This window comes from Geotrypetes seraphini, chromosome 6, assembly GCF_902459505.1.
Source record: "Geotrypetes seraphini chromosome 6, aGeoSer1.1, whole genome shotgun sequence".
Lineage (NCBI taxonomy): Eukaryota > Metazoa > Chordata > Amphibia > Gymnophiona > Dermophiidae > Geotrypetes > Geotrypetes seraphini.
Window position 1 is genome coordinate 53,472,839 of NC_047089.1, and position 26,035 is coordinate 53,498,873.

Sequence of the window (26,035 nt, forward strand, 5' to 3'; positions counted from 1 at the left end):
CTTGTCATACCCATTCAACATTAACATTGAACATTAATGAAACTGTAGCTGCTATCAGTAAAAATTACTCATTGAACAAGCCATCTCTTAAAAACAAAATATTAACCCTTAAAAATGACATCATTTTGGAAGCTAGTGCCTAGAGATAAATTTTCCAACTTGAGAAGATGCAGTGAAGCTGTACACCTGTTTCAGTTCAACTTATTTGTGTGAATCTGCATTTTCCCATCTGAAAATGACAAGAGTACACAACATTCCAACATGACAGATTAACATCTCCAGGATTCTGAGACTGGTACTCATGCAATATTCACCCAACTTCAGAAAGCTGGTGGATGAAATGCAGGCTCAGATGTCTCACTAATGAGCAACAGCGAAATATTAAAGATTGTGCAAGATCAGCCTGGATTAATATGTGACCTAAATTTAACACAAATTACTCAATAAAAGTTAAAGAAAGTTATTACTTAATAAAACTTTAAGAAAAAAATGTACTTTCCATTTCCCCTCGCAGGTCTTACTGGATCTTCGTCTCTATTTTGTTTTTGCTTAATTTGCTTAATAGCTGATCACATCCAAGTAAATGACAGAAGGTTCATTACAAATGGTGTGTGTGGGGGGGAGGGGGGAAATCCTCCAACTTTATTGGGTTAAAATTTAATTTGAAACTTAATTTTCATGGTGGTAGATCACCGGCACTTTTTGGCCGGAAAAAGTAGATCACGACCTGTTCGAAGTTGGACATGCCTGCCATAGACGATAGACCCTGCTTTTTTTTGGGGGGGAAGGGTTGTAAGGGGGTGACTTTATTTGCTATCAGATTGCATCTCCTTTACTTATGCCCAGGCTGGGCTGACTCTGGAGTGTTATGTCACAGCTCACAATGTCAGAGCAATTTTTGCATCGGTAGCCCACTTGAGGTCAGTCTCTATTGAGGAGATTTGCAGAAATGTGATGTAGTTTTCCATCCACACATTCACATCTGATTACTGCCTTGAGCAGGATTCCTGACACAACAGCTGGTTTGGTCAGACAGTTCTGTAGAATTTGTTCAGGGTCTAGAATCCAACCCCACCCTCTTAGGGCCTTTGGATTCTGTTCCAGGCTGCATCTGCACAACAGCTTTTTATGTTTCAGTTCAGTTTAATTGATTCCTGATTGATTTTGCCGTTTCAAGTCTTTTTGACTGTTTTGTTGTTTTTACATAGAAACATAGAAACATGATGGTAGATAAAGGCCAAATGGCCCATCTAGTCTGCCATTTGAAGTAACCATTATCTCTTTTGGTGAGATTGGTAACTAGTTGTTCCCATCTGTGCTAATATGGATGTCTTGCTTGTCCTTGGAGAAAACCTTCCACAGGTGAGTAACATTATTTTCCTTGAATTCTGCTGTTTGACAATACTCATGACTCCAGGGCTATCTGTTCACATGTCATAATCTGCAAGTACGAGCTGTATATACTGTACTGTAGGTTCCTATTGATTGTTTCCTAGCTTTAGCATTTCTGTACTGAAAAGTTCCAGGCTGCACTACTCCTTGTCATAGCTATGTAATCATTTGAAGAGTTTAGATTCTCTGCCTCTATGTGCTCTTAGAGAGACATAATTTGGTCTGGACTGGTATAAGATTTAAGGAAAGGAGATTAATATAATGTATATGTAGAGGCAACACAGATTAAAAAGTGTTTGCATGCACAATCAGAGGGGATGGAAATAATTCTTTGAGCCATACCCGATGTATCTTGATTTGTATGCAGAAACTTGGGCACCAATAGCTGCCCTACCCGCACCTAAATTAATTGACAAACACCATTAGAAATGGTGAAACCTGTTCAAGTGCCTAAATAAAAGGCACTGGAATTGCACCTACGTAAGTGCTTTCTAGTTCCTAACGCCACTATGGAGATGGCTAATGTTGGAAGTGACATCTGGTGCTAGAAGGTGCCTATGTAGGCACAATTCACGGCATAGATAGGTGCTGGAAATGTAGGCCCGGAAAACCCTGGCCTACATTTCCAGCACCTATCTTGCCAGGAGGCTTAAGTGCTCAATAGGAATGATAATACACTTGTTTTGAATTAAACTGCTCTGCAAAGCAAGGTTTGCTTGTTTAGTTGTGGTTTATTGTCATTTTCTTATTCATTAGGTTATTTAAATATGAACAACCTGTTTCTCATATGTAGGCATATGAGAACAATTTTTAAATATTTTCTCTTTCAAATGATCCACTGTAATTTTTTTCATAAAGTAAGAATGTGAATGAAACTATGGATAACTATAGGTTACTGTAACACTGACTTGCTTTCAGATACTCAGTAACAGAAATTGAGTCACTGGATGGTATTGAGAATGTCTCAAATGTCTAAACTTGCCTTTGCTTATGTGTTTTTCCTTACATAGAGCCCATTTTACAAAGCTGCGGTAGCAAGTATCAGTGTGGCAACTGTGACACAGCACCTAGCAATTTAATGGACTGTGCCACATTTGCTGTGTGGAACTCACTACCACAGCTTTAGTTTGAATCTTAAGAATGCTCAAATGTTTTAAATATTCATCTTATCCAGTTGTTACCACTTTGTATTCATGTATCCATGATTTTACCTCTATTCCCTTATACATTTATTAGCAAATGAGGTTTTATGGAGAAGGTAGGCTTATTCATTTCTAGAGTTTGATAAGAAATAGTATATTAAGGATCATCAAGATCATTATTTACTTTATTTTATTCATGTTCCCAGGTATTTAGTTTCAGATAAACAAAACATGTGCTTCAATTTCTCAGTCTTAGCTTTTCCAAATTATTTTCTTAGTACCTGCCATTTTTTGTTTTTATTTTCCTAAATCAACTGTTTAATGACATTCAATAGTTGAATGTATATGCTGCTAAGGCATGAAACTAGCTGATTTAGAATGAAATGCTGAATGTTGCCTATTGTAGCGTTCCTGTACCTGGGCTTGCAGATGCCGAAAGAGTTTTTCAAAGTTGGATCACATCCAAGACTCCAGGGAAACACAGCTTTGGGTGAGCAACCTTGAACTACTGATCATATAAATAAATGAATATTTGGAAAGGCAGAAAATATATATGGCATATGGAATTTTCGTTAAAAATATATGATATATTTCCCTGGTGTTTAATTGCTTTAAATATTAATTTCCTGGTAAACTCCTGGAGAATTGCTAATTTAAAAAAATGATTTTGATGATCCCTAAATATATTGCATTTTCTGGTGATGTGTTGCTTTTAGGTCTTATGGTTGGTAATGTGGTATAACTGATACAACTGGCAATTTCCAGCTAAATTCTGTAAGATATGTTTGACATAAGCTAAAAATGATGATAAGATCTAATAATCCTTTTAATTTAATAAACCTTATATATAAGATATGTTTCTATGAAATTTAAAATTTAAATGAAGCTATCAGCTAATTAGTTACTATCATAAGAACATGCAAATAGCCTTACTGGGTCAGACCAATGGTCCATCTAGCACAGTCCCATCTTCAAGGTGGCCAGTCCAGGTCACAAGTACCTGGCAAAAACCCAAATAGTAGCAACATTTTATGCTACCAATCCAGAGCAAGCAATGACTTCCCCCATGTCTGACTCAGTAGTAGACTATGGACTTTTCCTCCAAGGACTTGTCCAAACCTTTTTCAAACCAGCTACATTAACTGCTCCTGCCACATACTCTAGAATTCTCTGAGTGAAAAATATTTCATCCTATTAGTTTTAAAAGTATTTCCCTGTAACTTCATTGCATGTCCCCTAGTCTTTGTAATTTTTGTGGAGTAAAAAATCGATCTACTTTGACCCATTCTACACCACTCAGGATTTTGTAGACTTCAATCATATCTCCCCTCAGCCATTTTTTTTGTAAGCTGAAGAGCCCTAACCTCTTTAGTCTTTCCTTATATGAGAGGAGTTCCATCTCCTTTATCATTTTGGTCACTCTTCTTTGAAACTTTAATATAGTTCTGCTATATCTTTTCTGAGATAAGGTGACTAGAATTGAATGCAATACTCAGGTGACATTGCACCATGGAGCCGATATAGAGGCATTATAACATTCTTAGAGTTGTTAACCATCTCTTTTCTAATAATTCTTGTTTGCTTTTTTGACTGCCGCCACACATTGGGCAGAAGGTTTCAGCATATTGTCTACAATGACACTCAGATCTTCTGATGCCAGAACTGTTGAGATATGTTTTGCTTTTTTTTCCCCCCCATTTTTACAGTATATGTTAAAACTGCTTTTTTACAGCACAAAGTATTAAAATCAGGGTCACTGTCATGCCATTTTTTTGTGATAATATTGTGAAGGAAATTGAAAGATTCTCAAAACTTTAATGCGGTTGCTAAACTGTTTTCCGGCGGCTTAGCCTGCATGCATTTTAGCAGCAGATTATCAAAACAGATTATCTCTGTCTTTAGTGAGGTTTCTAGCAGTCTCTGACAATGGCATGCAAATGTGTTCTTTAACATTGAAATGAGCCCTCTGGTGGATTCTTAAAAATCACCGAGGCATTTTTGAAGAGCGGTATCGGCTTTTGGTGACAAGAAGCAGCAACTGGTGCAGGGGTGCCATTACAGTGGCCAGCACTTGTGTTTTGACTGTGGCTAATGAAAAAAAAGTGTATCTATAATGTGTATCTCGTATATTTTATAAATGGAGGGTAGTAAAATTATGTTTCTTTTGAATTTATGGGAGAGACAGGCATGTTTCATGCAAGCTTGTTAAAAGCCAACATTTCTTCTTGAGCGCTTATATGATACCTTTGTCTTGTATGTTTCTGGCTGTGGGTCTTCATTAAATTTTACTTTAAAAACAAATTATAAGATTTACCTTTTAGTAGGGGTTTTTTGGAGAAAAAGGCATGTTTTATGCGCGATTGGAAAAAGTCTATGTTGCTTTTCCCCTCCTCTCCCTTCCATTCATCCAATAGTGCAGCAGGAGAGTGTTTTTTAATGGTGTTTTTCTGCACATTTGCTCATGAGCGATGGGCACATGCAAATATAGGAAATCTTCGCTGCATGATTTTTTAAGAATGTCTTGGGTTTTTAGGTTTGATATCAAAACAGCTGTGTTAACAGATTGGCACTTTTTAATGTGGGTTTTTGAAAATCCTGGCCTTTTTGAATCGTTTTCTGCCTTAAATCTAAGGAATTTTAATTATCAGTTACTTTATCAAATTCTTCTGAGATAATAATGATTCTGATAGCCCTGCAGATGAAGGAAAACGTTTAGGTTTTCAAATCCTATGAGATATCAATGATTGTATTTGACAGATCTTAATAATCTAATCTAATGCACAATTTATATAGCACACATGCCTGCTGTGGTTCAGATTGATTTACAATAAAATAGCCAACAATAACAATATGGTGAACTTACAGTGATCATAGAAGAATTACAATATTTAAAGTAAACTTACTAAAACAACCTAAAAATAAATGTAATTTATTAAATAGGAAAGTCTTTTGTCTCTTATGAAAATACAGATAACCCAGTTCTGTCTGAAAAGATAAAGGAAGTTCATTCCAAATAGAAACCAAATAAATATAAAAGTCAGATTATGCTGATGTTTATAATGTACATCCCAGACAAGAGGAAGTTTTAATACCAGATTGTCCCTAATCTGTAGTAAGGAAAAACATGAGTAAATTAACCGCCTAAATAGGAACCTCTCTTCCAGACAGAGGAGAACCCAGTCCCCTTTCTCCTACCCCCCTTATAAAGGAACTAAGCGCAAAAAGATGCACGACAACCTACTAGCAACACATGCAGCTAAATTGGACCCCTCCATCACCAACCTACTGACAGCTTCAACTGACCTCAAAGCTTTTCGAAATCAAAACCATACTATTCAAGAAATTCATCCTAATTTCCCAACCCCCACTCTTCTCCCCTCTCCCCCCCTCTTAGGATCCTCCCTTCAAAATGTTACTTAGACCTAACGCCTTTAACTGTATTCCTCTTCCTGAAAACGTCCAGCTATCGCTTTGATGTATTAATTGTATTCCTCTTTAATTGTATAACGTCTTTAATTGTATTCCTCTTTCTGGAAATGTCCAGTTATCTTTTTGATGTAATCCGCTTAGAACTGCAAGGTACAGGCGGAATAGAAGTCACTAATGTAATGTAATGTAATATAAAACATAAGTAGTGCAACAATTTTAAAAAATAACAAGAGCTTTTAAGGGTAACCAAGAAAGTTTATAAAAACAATCAGTGATGCTGTTATATTTTTTCAACTTAAAAATCAAATGGACTGCAGTATTCTGAATCAGTTGTAATTTTTTAATCAAACAGGAGTTAAGATCCATATATAAAAAGCTACAATACTCCAGATGTGAAAGCTCCAATATTTGAACCAATATAGTATAATGATGAGCATGGAAATAAGGTCTAACCCAATGGAAAAAAATTAAAGAAGTCAATAATGTCTGCCATCTGTCTATGCAAAATAACCAGGGCCAATTCAAAAGGTAGCACATTGAGTCAACTTTTGCATTTGCATCCCCCTCCACCTGAGGGCCAGTTTTTTGGTGTGGGCTACTCATAGGGATAAATTTCATCAAGCAGAGTAATTGGCTTGAGTTAAATGCCATCAGCAACATTTAACTCGTAGATCAGGGGTGCCCAAAAGGTCAATCGTGATTGACCAGTAGATTGCAAAGGCAACGTGAGTCGATCGCGATAGACTCACATTCCCTTTGTGTTCTGTGTTCCCTGCTTCCCCAATGCCAGGGAAGGGGAGAAGGCTTTGGGGAAGGTTGTGGGCTCATCACTTGTGCGCGCCTGACCTGGCATCAGGTAGCAGGAAGAAATTGGCAGCAGTATCTTGGGGGATGGGGCAGGGAGAGAGAAAGACAGACAAAAAGAAAGAAAGGGGGCAGGGATAGAGGAAGTAAAAGTTGGACTCATAGAGGGACAGAGAGAGATGTTGATTGGGAATGGAATAAGGTCTGGAAGAGAGGAAGCATGCAGGAGGCAGAAAGAAATAAATATTGGATTTACAGTCAGAAGAAGGAAGTGCAACCAGAGACTCATGAAATCACCAGCAATGATAGGATAAATGATTTTATTTTAAATTTAGTGATCAAAATGTGTCCAAATTTATATCTGCTGTCTATATTTTGCACTATGGCCCCCTTTTACTAAACTGCAATAGCAGTTTTTAGCGCAGGGAGCCTATGAGTGTTGGGAGCAGCGCGGGGTATTCAGCGCAGCCCCCTGTGCTAAAAACCACCAACGTGGTTTAGTAAAAGGGGAGGGGGTATATTGAGGTGACATTGCATATTTTAAAGTCATCTGCCTTGACCTCTTTGAAAAAAAAATACCTGAATATAAATGATAATTAACATTTTCTCTACGTACAGTGTGCTTTGTGTTTTTAAAAAAATTTTATTGTTGGTAGATCATTTTGACTTGGTCATTTTAAAAGTAGCTTTCAAACCAAGAAAGTGTGGACACCCCTGTCTTAGATTTAGTACCACTAACCAAATAGGTACAGTGGGTAGTGTGGTAACCACAGTAGGAAGTAGTTCTGTAAAGTCAAAATCCCCGTAAATAATTAGAATTATGGCCTGTATGCATATATCTCTGCACAAATGTGCATAAATGTCAAAATTTCATCTAAACACTATTCTGTAAATATGTTCATCTCAAAGACAAGAAGCAGACCATATGAAGAAAAGTAGCTTTAATTAATGCTTCCATGAAACAATGCCCAATATGGCTACATTTTGCCAACTAGACTGCATCAGAGGCATACAGCTAAAACAAGAAACAAAAACTTTAATAGAATTTGAACTCCATATATACCTTTTCACACTAGTATTCTATAAAGGAAAGTAGGTACTTCCTTTCTTTTATAGAATAGGCACTTAAATTGTGGCATACTACTAGAGAATTACCTCAAACCTATTTAGCAGTATTGTAACAAAGTAAATGTAACTAGTTATTGTACTTAAGTTGTGTCACTTTCACTTGTAAAGAAGTACAGAAAACATTTGTTACTTTTACTTTTATGGCTCCTTTTACGAAGCCGCGTTAGCGGTTTTAGTGCATGCTAAACCCGTGGTACGCGGCTAGAACTAATGGCAGCTCAATGCTGGCGTTAGCGTCACGCGTTATTATGAGTGTTAAACCGCTAACGCGACTTCGTAAAAAGAGCCCTTAATGAAGTAATATTTTCACCAGTTGTTACTACTTTTATTCAGTTGCATCTGATGCTTGCAGAAATAAAAGCAGAATCGAGACACAAATGATGGTTCCACAGTAAACCAAATGAAACAGCAAAACCTGGAGCAGAATTTTTCTATTGCAGATCTTGTCATGCAAACAGTGGATCATCTTATCTTAAATTTTGCTTTTCAGCAAAAACAGCCTATTGGAACAGTGGAGTTTGCTTGTTCCATGTGATGAATTAGACTGCCCTACTTCTAATGCAGATGGAAATAACAATGACGATGATAAAGTATTCTTTGCTATGTGAAAATCAAGTGTTTCAGACAGAGAATTCCACTAATCAATATCTGCTGACCCTCTCAAAGGCATCAGTAATACTGCAACCGGGCCCAATTTGAAGGAACATTTTTAATTAGACTGTTTAATCCACTTCCTGCTAGTGCAATTGTTGAACACCTTTTTAAGCTGTGCTGAATTAATGATTCACAATCACACACACATGTGTAAAGTCATTTTCAAAATTTAGTTTTAACAGCAAAGTAGATTGAAATATAGAGCAATAAAGCTGTTGGTAAAAACATTAATAGTTGCATCAATTGTAGTTGAATATTTTTACATTTTACTCAACAAGTATATTAGACACTAACTTTTTTACTCTCACATAAGTATATTTTTAATATTATTTTTCTCTGTACTTTTACTTAATTATTAGTATATACATTTATTTTTACTTAAGAACTTTGACCTAGTACTTTGAACAACGCTGCACTTTAGTTTAGGCCTACTCTTCAGCAGTGGTTCTCAATTTCTTTGACTGGGTGACTAGAGAATTGGATAGAGCGCTAGATGTGGTGTATTTAGATTTTAGCAAAGCCTTTGACAATATCTAATAAACTGTGTATCCTCGGTATGGTCTCCAAAGTGGCAGATTGGATCAAGAACTGCTTGAGTGGAAGGCGATAAAGGGTAGTAGTTAATGGAGATCACTCTGAGGAAAAGGATGCTACCTGTAGTGTGCATCAAGGTTTGGTTCTTGGGCCTGTTCTTTTTAACATTTTTGTAAGTGGCAGATGATGATACCAAAATCTGCAATAAAGTAGATACCCCTGACGGTGTGAAAAACATGAGAAAGGACCTAGCATAACTTGAGGAATGGTCTGAAATTTGGCAGCCAAGATTTAATGCTAAAAAATGCAAGGTCATGCATTTGAGCTGCAAAAATCCAAGGGAACAGTACAGTTAGGGGGTGAAGAACTTTTGTTCACAAAACTGGAGTGGGGCTTGGATGTGATAGTTATGTGATGATCTTAAAATGGCCAAACAGGTTTAAAAGGCGACAGTGAAAGCTAGAAAGATGTTTGGGTGCATAGGAAGAGGAATGGCCAGTAGAAAAAAGGAGGTATTGAAGCCTCTGTATAAGACTCTGATGAGACCTCATTTAGAATATTGTATATAATTCTGGAGACTTCACGTTCAAAAAGATATAAATAGGATGGAGTCAGTCTAGAGCAGTGGTTCCCAAACCTGTCCTGGGGGACCCTCAGCCAGTCAGGTTTTCAAGATATCCCTAATGAATATGCATGAGAGAGATTTGCATACCTGTCACTTCCATTATATGCAAATCTCTCTCATGCATATTCATTAGGGATATCTTGAAAACCTGACTGGCTACTAAAATGATTGGTGGCCTTCAACATAAGGCATTCGGAGATAGACTCAAAGATCTCAATATGTAGGTGGGAGAGGGAGATATGATAGAGAAGTTTAAATACCTACGTAGCATAAATGCACATTAGGCGAGTCTCTTTCAATTGAAAGGAAGCTCGTAACCACGTAACTTTTTTGGGATTACAAAGTTGAAAAAACATGGAACGCATTACCAGCAGAGATCCATGCTACCTGCACATACACCCTGTTCTGCAAATCCCTAAATGGTTATTTCAAAAATCCTGGCCAGAAACATAGCCTGACCACACTCTGATCACATTATCAGGAACATGACACAAATAGTACTCAGAAACATGATGTAAACACATCACCCATCAATCCCATTACACCAACATTATCCACAACTATCAAAATAAAGTACACAAAGCTAATTTGATTTCTATTTCAGTGATCATGTTGCTCAGACTATTTGTTGTAATCTGAAATATCACTGTAACCCACACAACCTATCTGTTGTTGTAACTCACTTATATATGGGAGACATTCATTAATGTATCTTCCTTAGTAGAAAAGAAAAGTTTTCAAAAAATTTTTGTTTTATTTTTCAGTATAGTCCCCTGTTAGTTCCATACACTTAATACACTTTTCCTTCAATGACTTTAACCCGTTTGAAAATAATTCCTCTGTTCGACCTTTAAACCAGGATGTCACATCTTCCTTGCCGTCTTAATCACTTGAAAATCACTGTCCACAAAGAGATTTCTTCAAAACTCAGATCAGGAAATAATCTGAGGGAGCCAGGTCAGGATTGTAGGGTGAATGGTTCAGCTACTGAATTCCACATTCTCGGATGGCAGCATGTGGGCAGCATGTGATTGTTGTGACGTGTGCACCAGTGCATTGTCGTGAAGAAGCAGCACACCTGCTGTGAGTTTTCCTCTTTTCTCTTTGATTGTCTTCCCTAAAGCGATCATTCTGTTGGTGCAACTCTCCCTGGTTATGTTTGTCTTGTGTGGCATGAACTCCAGAAGCAAGAGTCTTTCATCATCCCAGAAGATAGTTGCCATGGCCTTGCCTGCATATTTTTCGGTCTTGGAATATTTTTTAAGGTGGATCATGATTTGTTCTTCCAATGCATTGAGGGTCATCTTCAATGGACTCTCTACTCCAGAATATAGTGAAACTTGGCAAACAACTTTTTTTTCTAATCACCATTTTGCCCTTGCTGAGCCCTTGTTATTATCTCTGCCAGGCTAGGCATCGCTGCACTTATAATAGAATGGGAACCAAAACAGAGCGCTGAGACCATGGCTGGGCAAACTGGAGGAAGTGGAATCATAAAATAATAGACAGTGAAGGATTAGTTATATAGAAAAGAGATGAATCACTGTTACATTTGAGGCCACTCCTTTGTTAGGTACTTTAATAGGTTATGGTCACCCAGGTTGAATGCTAAGATGAGGCCCAGGGAGATAGCCAAAGGACTTGGCCACTGTCAAATGTACTGTGTAGTTCATTGAGGAGTGCCATAAGAAAATTATCTTGGTCTGTGCCCCAATTGATTCAAATGCAACACTTCGGAACACTCTAAATGCTGAAGAAGCTATGAAAAGACTAACCTTTCAGTGAGTTTAGACAGATAATGACAGATTAGAACTAGGCATATAATTAGAGTGAATAGATGAATATAGGGAGGGTTTCTTCAGAACTGGCCAAATTATAGCCTTTTTCTAGGTAGAAGAAACTATACCAGCAGACAAGTTATAAGCAAGGAGGATTATCCAATGAAAGGAAAGTTGAAACCAAGTGAAAAGGACAAGCCATTGTTCTAAAGCAGGGGTGTCAAAGTCCCTCCTCGAGGGCCGCAATCCAGTCGGGTTTTCAGGATTTCCCCAATGAATATACATGAGATCTATTAGCATACAATGAAAGCAGTGCATGCAAATAGATCTCATGCATATTCATTGAGGAAATCCTGAAAACCCAACTGGATTGCAGCCCTCGAGAAGGACTTTGACACCCCTGGTCTAGAGGATGTTTCAGCAAATCTTCAAGGACTTTTTACAAATTTTATAAAAGCAATTTGGGTAAAAATTATTGTGGTATGTTGGATGTCCTGGCTCTCTCTCATGAATTCATTGTTACAAAGTACAGTATATGGAACCAGTGATGTAGTAAAGGAAAGAGGGGCTTTGGGGGCAGACCATCCCAGACACACTCTTCATGGGGGGTGTTTGTGCTGACTCCTCTCCTCCCTGTCTCCCCCCCCCCCCCCCCGGCATGTTTACCAATGCATGCAGCATCTTCTGTCTGCTGTTCACACCAGCCTTGGCTCCTTTCTGACATCACTTCTTGGTCACATGACATCAGAAGGGAGCCAAAGCCGGCACGAGCAGCAGGTGGAAGATGCTGCTCGTGTTGGCGAACATTTCAAGAGGTATGCGGAGGGGGCACAGCGATGCTGGGCACCACCACCCCGGGTGCCAGCCTTCCATGCTACGTCACTGTATGGAACATCCGTGTTTTTATCCAAGATAACAGCTTTCTGATGAGCTGGCATCTAATAGTTCGTGCATATCTGAAAACCATATGTTCAATGGATAACATCACATTATGTATGGTGGTTTATATGACTTCTCCCCACTGGTATTCCATGTGTTCTTATACCTGTGGTGGTTTTTGTTTTTATTTTTTTCTATTTTACCTTATTTTTCTACTTTTGTATTAATGTTTCTCTTCTACAGTAAGATTTAATTGTTCCTGGGGTCCAATGATTGAGGGTTGGAGATTGGGATTACATATTTTTTTAACATAAAATTGATCATTGAAGAAGTATCTTGATGTATACATTGAAACTGGTTGTGATCCAATAAAACAAAAAGAATGATGGGGCCCTTTTACTAAGCCGCAGTAAGCACCAATGCATGCTTACCTACCTTAAAATAACTTACCTTAGGGTGCACTCAGGCATCCTGCAGTAAGTTTTGCATTTGTATACTCTACCATACGCTAAAAAATAACATTTTATTTTTAGCTCTGGGGCATGGATTTGGCATAGCTATGCTAATTGCTTAGTGCAGTGTCCCACAAACTTTCTCGAGCCGCGGCACACTAAACGTAGTGGCCGTGGCTCAGGGCATCCAGAAGTGCACAGATGTTGCTGTGATGATGTCACACATATGCGTGAAGGCAAGGCCCTCCAGACAGGCCCTGAGAAGCCAGGGGGGGGGGGGTGCCAGCAGGGAAAAGGGCTGGAGAGAAGAAGAGATGCTGGCGCTGGCTGATTACCTGCAAGAGGCATGCTCTGTAGGCAGTCAGCCGGCACCAACGCCTCTCCTCCTCCCCAGTGTGCTGTGTACACCTGAAATCTCAAGAGGCACACTAGTGTGCTGCAGCACACAGTCTGCGATACACTGGGTTAGTACATGGGCATTTACATTTGCTACCTGATTAGCACAGGATTGGTGTGTGAGCTCTTACTGCCTACAAATAAGTGTCAGTAAGTGCTCACATGCTAATAGGAAAATTGATACATGGCCATTATTGCAGAAATGTAAAAATCAACTATTTACTAGCAGTGCTAAAAATGGCCTTAGCAAGTAGAAAAGACCCACGTTGGAGCTAGCACAGGCCATTTTTCAGTGCTGCTTAGTAAAAACATTCTGCAGTTTATCTCGCTTCTCAAGAACCTCACAGCAAGTAGATGAAGGATATTTGCATGTAATGAAGAAGTGCATGGAAATATATATATCATATGTTTTCTTTACCAATGTCCTTAAAACCAGACTTGTTGAGTTGTCTATAATGATTACATTGAGAGAAAAACTATTTAGATTTTATTTAAGTATATGTTTTATGATTTCAAATATTTTTAAAATTTTCTCTAATGAATAAATTGTCTAACAAGTCAGTATCCTAGATACTTTAACTATAATCTTCTCAGAACTCTGAGTTCTACACTTCTCCCTCCGTATTTGCAGTTTCAGCACTCGCGGTTTCGCTTATTTGCGATTTTTACCTTGCTGGCTACTCCCCCCCAAATAGCTTGGAAGAATAGCTGAGCCAATAAACTAACGCCTAAAATAATGAAGTGAGAAGCAGAGGAAATACACACTTTCAGTCTTATAAATAACCCAAATGCTGGTCCGGCCTTTCTTCCTCCAGCTCATCATTTTATGTGCCAAATAAATACCATGGTCCGATTTTAAGCAGCTCTTAACACAACCTCCCCCTCGAAATCACTCCCTATCCAGGAGATCTCAGCTCCGTCCGCAGTTCCCCCAGAGTCCACCGCCACATCCTGATTCCTGAACCGGTTCGGCAGCTGTGGTGCAGTGCATGACGTTGACGTCACGTGCTCACATCACGTATCCCAGGCCGGTGGTGGTGGCCGAGGTCATCCGAGAGTGAGAGAGAAGAAGTGATGGAATGTGGGTGGGGAGTTGTGGATTAGAAGGAGCGAGGCCTTGGCTGTTCCTCACACCCCAAGCCGCCTCTCTGGAAAGCAGCGGTAAGCTCGTAGGTCCAGGGACCCGTTGGGGATTGGCATCGAAGGGAAAGGGTGACGCCGGCATCTGGAGGTAGAGATTGGCGTTGGTAGGTCATTCTGACATTTTTTTTTATTCACAAGTTCATCATATTCCCGAGGGTTTTTAACAAAAAACCCGTGAATAACATCTAAAAAGTTATTTGCGTTTTTTCCGTATTCGCAGGTCAGCTCCGCCCCTAACCCCCATGAATATGGAGAGAGGAGTGTATATTGCTTTTATTTTTGTTACTGACTTTTAATATACCCTTCAAGCTAATTAAACAAATTACAATCATTATTTAGTAATTGAATTTGTTTTTCAATATGCAATTATTCATTCCTATTTTGATATGATTACTTAGATTTTGTACCTTTTATTTTCAACAGTATCACCGCAAAACTGGAAAGAGCTTTAGAAAAAGTTGCTCCTTTATTGCGTGAAATCTTTGTAGACTTTGCCCCTTTCCTGTCTCGTACACTCCTTGGTAGTCATGGACAAGAACTTTTGATTGAAGGTATGCTGGCTTTGTTTTTCATACTATAGTATGCTATTTTATTGAATAATGTAAACAATAACTGTAAAATACATAACATATCTTATTTAATAATATAAATAAGCTATGAGTTTTGATAGTATTTGTGTGTTTATATAGGAAGTGCTATAACCAAACAAGTTTATCAAAATAATTCCCAGATGGTACATTATATTTTCTGTTGAAAACCAAGATTAAGAACATAAGAATAGCCTTACTGGGTCAGACCAATGGTCCATCAAGCCGAGTAGCCCATTCTCATGGTGGCCAATCCAGGTCACTAGTACCTGGATAAAACCCAAGGTATAGCAATATTCCATGCTACCAATACAGGGCAAGCAGTGGTTTCCCCATGTCTCTCTCAATAACAGACTATGGACTTTTCCTCCAGGAACTTGTCCAAACCTTTCTTAAAACCAGCTAAGCTATCTGCTCTTACCACATAAATATGTGCTGGGATTTGAACCCAAGACCTCTGGAGGATGAGCACAGGGCTTTTACCCATTGAGCCACAGCTGCTTCTGTTGAACCACAGCTGATTGAGTCAGGCACCAAGAGGGCAACAACATTGCACACTGCAGGAGTGGACCAGCAGAACTAGTGCTTAGAATAAAGTATAAAATTCTGTGTATACATAGCCCTTTCCATATGCATTACTTAGTTAGCTTAGTTTTTCTGCTCTTCTGAACAGATATGAAAATGGTAGGGTTTATAAAAGGCTTAGATAATTTCCTAAAAGAGAAGTCCATAGGCCATTATTGAGAGAGCTTGGGAAAATCCACTGCTTATTCCTAGGATAAGCAGCATAAAATCTGTTTTACTACTTGGGATCTAGCTAGATACGTGGGATCTGGGTTGGCCACTGTTGGAAACAGGGTACTGGACTTGATGGACTTCAGCCTGTCCTATGGCAATTCTTATGTTCTTAAGAAAGTATTTGTTTTAGCTTATAATTTTAGCTCCTTCTGGAGTCAGGGATCTGCCTTGCTTTTAGTGTGGTAGAATCATGTAAAATTTGATACCCACTCCAAATGTTTAGCTCACTTCAGCTCTGACCACAACTATGCTGTCTGTCTGCTCTGAGGTCTCTCTCTCAACCCAAAAATACTATCTCACATAGGATAAGGCAGAGAAGAGGCTGCCCATGCAAGCAATTTCATTTGAGTGAATTTTCATCCACCTTCCTGCATGGTAGTTTCAAATGTCCAGTTCCAAATGAGCAGTACAGGGAATCAAGTGCCGAAGAACTTCTTAGAGATTGCTTTATTAAGTACAGTCAAAATTGAGATGAATGCATCTTTTCTGACCTTTAAAAAAGTGTAAGATGATTGTATATTCATATGATCTTTGAAAAAGTGTCCTGTAAGAGAAGGCTTATTCATCTAGTTTTGCTGTAGTTTCATTATGATAGTGCAGTAACACTGTTGACATATTCTGACTTCTGTCCACACAATTGTCCCTGTATAACATCAGCACAGATTGACTGCACATTAATTCACTACAGAGCCTATTTTTCTTCCACTAGTGCAGATGTAGGTCAAGACTCCTCACATTCTGAACTTTGGCTTTAGGCCTCTCATGTATGATAACCAGTGGACCAGCCTCCATGCTCTCTGATTATTGATGACTTATTTCTGACTATTTTGTAGCCTCTTTCTGATCATCATCTTTTTTTTCTGCAGCATGTTTTCTGCACGTTTGATAAGGGTTTACTAGAAGAGTATGCCAAAGTTCGACATTACCATCCCTAGTGCATCATCATCTTAATCTATAGGTTGCCACCCCGCCCGATCCTAGCACTGGACGCCGAAGTGTCATGGCGGGTGACCTGACCGATTCTGGCATGCACCTCAAAATTGAGGACCGCCCTTCAGGGTGACACAAGCAGTAGTTTTCAGAGTTTCAATTTGTCTGGCAAAATATAAATGCCAAACGTAACACAGAAAACCCCCCAAACAGTCTAAGAAAATAATAAAGTTTTTTTTTTTTTAATTAACTTTTAAGATCATTATACAATCCATAAAACAACAAAGAAAATAGAAATCATTATATATCAGTTAAAGGAAAACTTACTAACCAAAAAAAAAAGGAAAATCCATCTAGTCCTCTTCAAGGGAGGAGTCTTTCTTAAACTTGAAATAGGAAACACATTCAATCAATCAAATCCTAAATTTTATGAGTGTTACTAACTTCAGGACTGTACATTCTCGTGGTCTTTCAGAAATCTTTCCAATTGTAGTGGATCCCAGAATATAAAATTATTATTCTGAAAATTCAATACACATTTGCATGGAAATTTTAACAAGAACGTGGCTTTCAGGACAATCACTCTAGGCTTCAAGGCCAAGAAGGCCTTTCGCCTAAGTTGAGTCACCCTGGCCACGTCTGGAAACATTAACACCTTAGCTCCACAGAACTTCTCATCTTTTTTTTTAAGTATACTTTCATTAGTAAAGATTTATCTTGTTCAGAAAGACAAGAAACCAAAAGGGTTGATCTGGTTGATATAACATCCTGTGTATCTTCCAAAAATGTTGTTAATTCTATTTCTGTGGATATCAACCAATCAACCTCTTGTTCTCCTGGGAGGTTTTTTTTTAAGGGAATAAAATAACACTTAAGAAAATTTAAAGTAGTTTCCTTATCTAACCCTAGAATCTCTCTGAGGTATTTCCTCCAGAGGATCTCAGGGGAAAGAAGATATATCTTAGGAAAATTAATCATTCTCAGATTTCTAGCTCTATCTGCGTTTTCAAGTGCTTCTATTTTGAAGTGAATATTACAAGAATCCCTAATAGCTAAAGTTGAAACAGACTGAAGAGCTGAAACTTGAGATTGCACTGAACTATGACTATCTAATATGGAAATATTGGCATCCACATTAGCAAATTTATCTTTAACCTCTTGAGGAAAGACCTTATTTTGAGAAATAACAGAACTAATCATTCCCTCCACCCTTCGATTAATATCCCACAAATCTTTCAAAGTAATGTCTTGCTTTTCTTCATTATCAACAGACAGTTGTGGTTCTGATATCATAATTACTTGTGGCAACTTAGAAAAATAACCTTAGTAATGATTGGTTGTTGCTTTTGTACTGTTAATTCTGAAGTGGGACTTTGAAATAAAGCCTCCATTTTGCAAGGCTTTGGTAGAGGAGGCGGAATATTTGTTGGGGGAGATAATGACATCTCTGATATAGAGACCTTCAAGATCATGAGGGGCATAGAGAGGGTGGATAGGGATAGATTCTTCAGACTGAAGGGGACAACAGGTACGAGGGGGCATTCGGAGAAACTGAAGGGAGATAGGTTCAAAACAAATGCAAGGAAGTTTTTCTTCACCCAAAGGGTCGTGGACACTTGGAATGCGCTACCGGAGGAAGTGATCGGGCAGAGTACAGTACAGGGATTCAAACAGGGATTGGACGGATTCCTGAGGGATAAAGGGATCGTGGGATACTGAGAGAGGTGCTGGGATGTAATACAAGTATAGAAAGCTAACCAGGTAATAAGTATGGAAACCCAACCAAGTCGTGAATGTGCAAGACCGGAGGGTTAGGACTTCGTTGGGAAGATAGGACTTCAATGGGAAACCAAGGTGGCAAGGGGGCCCCTTCTGGTTATTCAGACAGGTCGTGACCTGTTTGGGCCGCCGCGAGAGCGGACTGCTGGGCAGGATGGACCTATGGTCTGACCCGGCGGAGGCACTGCTTATGTTCTTATGATGATATAGAACACTGATTAGCAAAGGAAACAATATGATGGTCCATAAGACCGGACAGAACCGGAGTTGAAACTTTTGTTTTTGCCTTACGTTTCCCCATCTAAAGTATGTAGGTGTTAAAGGTACCTCTATCTTCAAAATTCCTCGGCACTCCTCAGCCTCGGTCTTCATATAGGGAGCCAAAAGGCCCCCTGTGCAGGAAAAGAATAGAGGACTTCTCTTTTGCCTGATGTAATCAGCAGCACAGAAATCAGCTGTTTTGCCTTTGAAATGGCAGAGAACAGCACTTGCCTGTAGAAGCAGGAAACAGCACTTTTACCCTGATGTAATCAGCAGATATAAAGCAGACTGGAACAGGTAAACAGGGAGTCCCCAGCACAAACGCTTCTCACAGAAAGGCACCTCCCAATAAAGTTGGTTTTATTGTGTTCACTGCTCAAATCCTAGTAAACAAAAACAGTAGACAAAGGCTTGGCCCACAAGGCTCTTATTCTATCAGGTAAGTTCTCCAAAGTTCAGCAAAAAGAAAGCAAAAAATACCCATCAAAACCCCACACACAGCAAGAAAGTTCACTGCTGCAAACAGTTCAGGGGTAAAGAAACAAATAACAAAACCAACACCCCCAACTTTTGGCTACTTTCCTCAAACAGCAAAGAGAAACTGAAGGGCAAACAAACACTCTGAAAGTTTGTACAGTCTTTCCTAGGACTGGCCACCAGCCACACCCCACCAAGGCACCCGTGCTTCAGTAGCATTCACGCAGTCCTCTTCACCGGACCCTTTCCATACTATCCAGCAAGACAGGTATTAAACACAGTTCAAACTTCAGGGCTTTCTATTCAATTGCCTGCTACACCCTAACAATAGCAGGATCCCTGCTCCTAAGAGCTGCCTGAGGGGACAAGTTGCTGAGTCTGCTTTAACCTTTTTGTGAAGCAAAATGTTTTCCCACAAAAATATCTGCCCAGATCACAGCACAACTCCCCAACTAACTCATGCACTCCCCAGCAGTTCTAATTTACCAACTCTCACTCAACCTTCAAAAAGGACCCTCATCTATCAATCAATCTTTTGAAATGCTACAATTTGATCTGAAGTCGAATCCCTTTCTAAACTTTCTACTTATATATTTACCTCCCCCAGTTACAAAAGATACTCTCACCTTCCTAAATTCTTACTATTTTTGACCACTGCACATCCTGTGCTAACCCAATCATATTAGGAGACTTTAACATACATTTTGATGACACTAAACATCTCCTCACATCTGATTTACTAGCATGGATGGAGCATTTAAATCTAATTCCCCTTGTTCAAGAGCCAACCCATTCAGCTGGCCACACATTAGATGTGATCTTCGGCCCTAAAACTTGCATTGACCTGCTTAATCTCAACAATAATGTCTTCTTACCTTGGACTGATCATACACTGATAACCTTCTCCTTCAAGCAATCTCTCCCCTAAAAAACAATTAAAACTAGAACTTTCACTTAGAAGGATCTAACTAATATAAAAAAGAACCAAATATTAAACTCTTTCAAACTGAATCTAGACCAGTTCAATTTTCTCCCTCTTAATGAACAAACTAACATATGGGAAATTTCCACTAAAACACTCCTGGAAGAAATTGACCCAATAAAACAAATCACAACTCATAATAATGCCAAAGGAAACCCATGGTATACAGCTGAAGTAAAACTCCTTAAAAGACAACTTAGAGCAGCTGTGAGAAAATGGAAGCATGAAAAATCCCTACGCTCATTACAAATATAGAAAGAAAAAGCCAACTACTATGAAACATCCATGATCTCCACAAAAAGAAATACTACTACAAATTATCCAAAACACTGCCATTAAATGAATACATAAAGGAAAAAAATTTGATCATGTAACCCCATTTCTAATAACATACATTTTGGCCCCCAATAACATACCGAATTACATATAAAATCTTACTGTTAACATTTAAAACAAAATCTCTCCATACACCAAATTTCATAGACAGATTTCTTGTCTCTTATTGCTCAAGAACTCTAAGATCTAGTAGTCAACACCTTTTACATATCCCTTCTTTAAGACGCCTTTTCTATGATACAACCCGCAAACATATTTTCTCTGTAAGTGCGCCCGAGCACTGGAATTCATTACCAGCTTACTTAAGAGAGGAAGCAAATATTGATAAATTTAAATCAAATTTAAAAACCTTCATGTTCAAGGACGCATATAACTTATGACTTCCCTTTTGACCCAGATCATTGACTACTGCCCCTATTGTACTATCCTTTTCTCCTTCTTTCCTATAAATGATTGTAGTTCCACCCTTCCCTTATGTCTCGGTCTGTCATGTATTTACCCAAAGTATTAATAATATTTTCCCAATTTTATATTTTTAAAGTAATGTACACTTCTTTGACAATTTTTAAGGCAGTATATCAAATTTTAATAAACTTGGAAACTTGGTAACTTGAGGTCTGGTCCAACAGCCAGCTTAGGCCTCACACAGAGCAAAGAAAGAAAAAAAAAAACCCAAAACGTTCTAATGTTCTTCCCAAAAATACTGCCTTAGTCTTTAAGCAACTGAAAAAGTTAAACAGTCCTGACTTCAGTTTATGCTCCTTTGCAAACACAAACAGCAGCAATAATAACAGTGGTAAACTTCAGCATAATTTAATCATGGACAGTCATGGACAGATTTACCTCCATGGCTTCTATTGTTTCTTACTCAAGTGCTGCTATTTCCATAGCCTCCTCTGCTTCATAAGGCTCAGGTAAGTTGGGCACATCAGTGTTCCAAGTTTCCCCAAGTTTATTTAAAATTTGAGAAAATCGCTTTTTCATAAATTCTTCTTTCTTGCCGACACAAAAAAAAAACTTATTAAATGCCTCCTCCTCTCTGAATCTGGTTTGAAAGTCAGCTGCATAAAGGGTACATCTCAGTGCGATCAGTGCTTATTTCTGTGTAGGGGTTAAGCCCATTTTTCTAATTACTCTAGTTGTTCAATTCATGAGATGTTTGATGTTGACAAAGTCCCCCATTAAACATCCTGCTGTGTCATGGGATCTCAACATTGCCCTCATGGCAGCGATTCCCATACTTTTGCCAACTTAAAAAAAAATGAAGATGGAAGATTGAGATGTTATCATTGTACAGCAGTTTATTCTGAAAGATTATTCTAATTAACCTGATGCAGGCATAAATACTGAAAAACGGCCCATATAATGTTATGTAATAAAGATCAGAGTGATTTAAAAAAAAAAAAAATTATTGTATTATACGCTGTAGTTTCCCTCTTGTACTGTTTGAAATACCTGATGAACTCAGAGGAATTGCTAGTTCTAGAAGCACAAACCTTAGAGCACCAAAGGGGGAGAACATATACACACACACACACACACACACACTTTACTTTACTTTACTTTACTTTGAATAGAAAAGTTTTATAACTGTATATAAGGAAAGATTAGGTTCTTACCTTGCTAATCTTCTTTCCTGTAAACAGGAATGGTAGTCTTGCTCATTGCTTGTTTTCATGCTCCACCTCCCATCACTCTGGGTTGAGCTCCACATTTTCAGTTGGTACCAAATCTTCTTGTGAATCCTAGAGTGCAAACATGAGAGGGGTGCGGGGAAACTCCTTAAAACTACATGTTTGTTCTGCTCTAAATGTTCTGCTCTAAATACAAACATTAAAAAACAATGATGAAGCAAACAAGGGGATAATAAAAAGGAACCACCTACCTGTGTTTTATCTGCACCAATAGTTCTTTTTATACATGAATTCTTCTTCATTCCTGACCCTACTGGGCAGGTGGTAGAAACAAAATATCTGACTAGGCAGGCATGTCTGAAACAGAAAGAAGGCTAGTATATATCAGAGAGGATGGGCGTCAAGACTACCATTCCTGTTTACAAGAAAGAAAATTAGCAAGGTAAGAACCTAGTCTTTCCTTCTTGTGCAACAGAACTGGTAGTCTTGACCATGGAACTGGTAGTCTTGACCATTGGGACGTATCAGAGCAGTCCCCAGTTTCTAGGGTGCATAGGGAGAGAGATGGGCAGTAGGAAAAATGAGGTATTGATACCTCTTTTTAAGACTATGGTGAGACCTCATTTAGAATATTGTGTACAATTCTGCAGTCTGCACCTATAAAAAGATATAAAAAGGATGGAGTCCGTTCAGGGGAAGCCTACTAAAATGGTACTTGGTCTTCTTCATAAGGCGTATTGGGACAGACTTATAGATCTCAATATGTATACTTTGGAGGAAAGGCAGGAGAGGGGAGATATGATGTAGATGTTTAAATATCTACGTGATGTAAATGTGTGTGAGTCGCATCTCTTTCATTTGAAAGGAAACTCTGGAATGAGAGGTCATAGGATGAAGTTAAGAGGTGATAGGCTCAGGAGTAATTTAAGGAAATACTTTTTATAGAAAGGGTGATAGATGCGTAGAACAGTCTCCTGGTAGAGGTGGTGGAGATGGAGACTATGTCTGATTTCAAGAAAGCCTGGGATAGTTACATGGGATCTCTTAGAGAGAGGAAGAGATAATGGTTACTGTGGATGGACAGACTGGATGGGCCATTTGGCCTTTATCTGCCATCATGTTTCTATGATATGTGTGATGGGGTGACATTGGAGAAGGGATGATATTGTAGATATGATCAAAGGACAAGAATGATTTTATGGATGGAGTCGGGGGACAGGGGTGATGCTGGGGGAAGGGATCAAGGGACAGGAATGATGTTGGGAAATGGTTTAGGAGGCTCATTGCAGCTAGAGGGGGTATTGCAGCCAGGGAAGGGACGGAAGATGTTGGAGATGGGCTCAAAACTGCCAGGGACTGAGCTAAGGGATTGCAAGTAGTGCAGCTGCACTTAACATCTCCTCTTAAAGTGGCGGTAAGTTCAGCTACAATATGGCAGTCAAGACAGCTAGTGCACAGGAATGATCCATGTGCTTGCTAGCTGTCATGGCCAAGTATACCTTCACTTACTCATGGCACGCCCAGATCCTGCCTACTCCCAACTTAAGCATCTAATGTGGGAAATTTACTGCAGCAGCTGCATTTTTAGTTCAGGAGACAGAAGCCTGGGTCTGTGCTACTGTTTACCATGTGGTATGCCCCAAATTAACTGTTTAATGCAGCTTTATAAAAGGGCCTCAAGCTTTTTGTACAATACATTAATTTAACTTCCAGATTTGTTAGATAACTCTTTTTCATGTGGAAATTTTATTAAGATTTAATCAGGTTATAAATTAAAGATTTAATAAGATAATTTGAGTTCAGTATAGGAATATTTGGTTTGCTAGTTACACTTAGGTGACCTTTTACTAAATCTTACCCCACCCCCTTTTTTTACAAAACCACAGTAACATTTTTTTTCCGCTGATCATGGTGGTAACACCTCTGACGCTCATATGAGTGTTGGAACTGTTACCGCTATAGCCGGTGCTAAAAATATGCTAGTGCGGTTTTGTAAAGGGGGGAGGGGGTTGGTCTACACTAATGAAATTAGTGTGCACTAACTCCCCCCCACACACCTTTAGTGTATTCTGAATGTTAACAAGCCACTTCTATGGGCTTGGCATGTAGCGTATGCTGAACTTTAATAAAAGGGCTCCTTAGTACATAAGAACATAAGAAGCGCCATCTCCGGATCAGACCTTCGGTCCATCAAGTCCAGTGATCCGCACACGCGGAGGCCCTGCCCGGTGTATACCAGGCATAATTTTAGTCACCCATTATTATTTTATTGTAAATTTTACTGATATTGTAATGAAGCATGGCATATCAAGAAATAAGTGAAAAAATACCCCATGTTTAAAATTCCTTTGAGTATATTTCTTTTCTCAGAGCCAGGGAATGTTTACTAAATGTTGAGTTTTAGATTTTGGGACTTAGGTCTTTCCTTGTTTAAAATACAGTTATTTCAAATGATGCTCTACAGTATAAACGGTAGTGGTTGAAACAAACCTATTTTCTGACTCTTCCATTTCTGCATAGGATTGTACAACCAACTTTCCACCTTTTAATTTATTCATATGATTTTTTTTTTCCAGGCTTGGTATGCATGAAATCGAGTACTTCAGTGGTTGAGCTAGTTATGCTGCTTTGTTCACAAGTAAGTGTCGTTCCTCTTTAAGTATCACATTTCTTTTGTTTTATTAAATGCCAGCCCATGTACACATCCATTTTCCTACTTTCATTGTTAAAGTAGATTGGATTTTATTACCAAAATGTTTGTCTAGTCATTTAAAAATTTAAGAACATAGTTACTGTTATAATGTCTATAAACTCTAATAACCCCTCCCTTTTACTAAGCGTTAAATGTTCTGACGCTACTCCAACACTCATATAATTTCTATGAGTGTCGGAGCAGTGTTGGAGCATTTAGCACCCCGGGCTGTGATAGAAACCTCTACCGCGGCTTAGTAAAAGAGGGCCAAAGTTTCCAGCTGTCGCAATTTAAAAAAAAAAAAAAAATTGTCCATCTACCATAAGCCCCCTTTTACAAAGCCATGGGAGTGATTGCCATGTAACAAATACTCCAACACCCATTCAGATCCTATGAGCATCGGAGCATTTAACACGTTAGCCTGTGCTATTGAGCTTAGTAAAAAGAAGGGGTTAGTCTACTTGGTCTGAGACGTATCTACTTTTTAAAGTTTTTTTTTTTTTTTTGTGGCATAATTTTCTGTGTAAATAAAACCCATCACTCAGTGTCATCTATAAATGTTGTGAACCTCAACATATAAAATATTTTTATTCCATACCATATAACTCTTATTCCAAGAAAATCAATCTTGCCTGCTCACCATGTTTATCAAATATCATATATAAATAACAATGTCCAATAAAATGCCTATGTATGTCTCAGTCTGTCTATTTTAAATAAATACATTCATGATTTGTAAGGGAATGCTAAATCATTTTTAAATGGAAAAGATTGTTTTGTATAGCACGATTCAGTAGGTATGTTACATTTATTAAGGGCTCCTTTTACTAAGCTGCTGAATAGCACGCGCTGATTTGCCGCATGCGCTAGCCGCTACCACCTCCTTTTGAGCAGGCGGTAGATTTTCGGCTAGCGCGCGTGTTAAAACCGCTAGTGTGGCTTAGTAAAAAGAGCCCTATGCCTCATATCTACATTATTTGTTTACTGAAAACAAATAAATATGCAAAAGTTTTGAAACTTTTTAGTGATGGCATTTAGGGACATGGGTATTGGATACACTAACATGCTATAAGATATCAACTGTTACTATAGTTGGTTAAGTAGCTAGAGTATTAAGCAGTTTGATGTCTCAGTGCATTTTGCTACAGTAATGTAAGGCTGAAATCTATAATTTATAATTTCTGTAAAAAAAAATGTTTTGTC

The 26,035-nt window shown here is 38.6% G+C and overlaps 1 protein-coding gene across 1 annotated transcript in view; it reads left to right on the forward strand.

Annotated features, from left to right (window-relative positions):
• NBEA (neurobeachin) overlaps nucleotides 1-26,035 on the forward strand; it is an 812,633-nt gene that overhangs the window by 314,201 nt on the left and 472,397 nt on the right. The window contains 3 exon segments of the mRNA XM_033948014.1: nucleotides 2,941-3,024; nucleotides 14,780-14,907; nucleotides 24,717-24,778. Of these exon segments, the coding sequence (XP_033803905.1) occupies nucleotides 2,941-3,024; nucleotides 14,780-14,907; nucleotides 24,717-24,778 (274 nt within the window).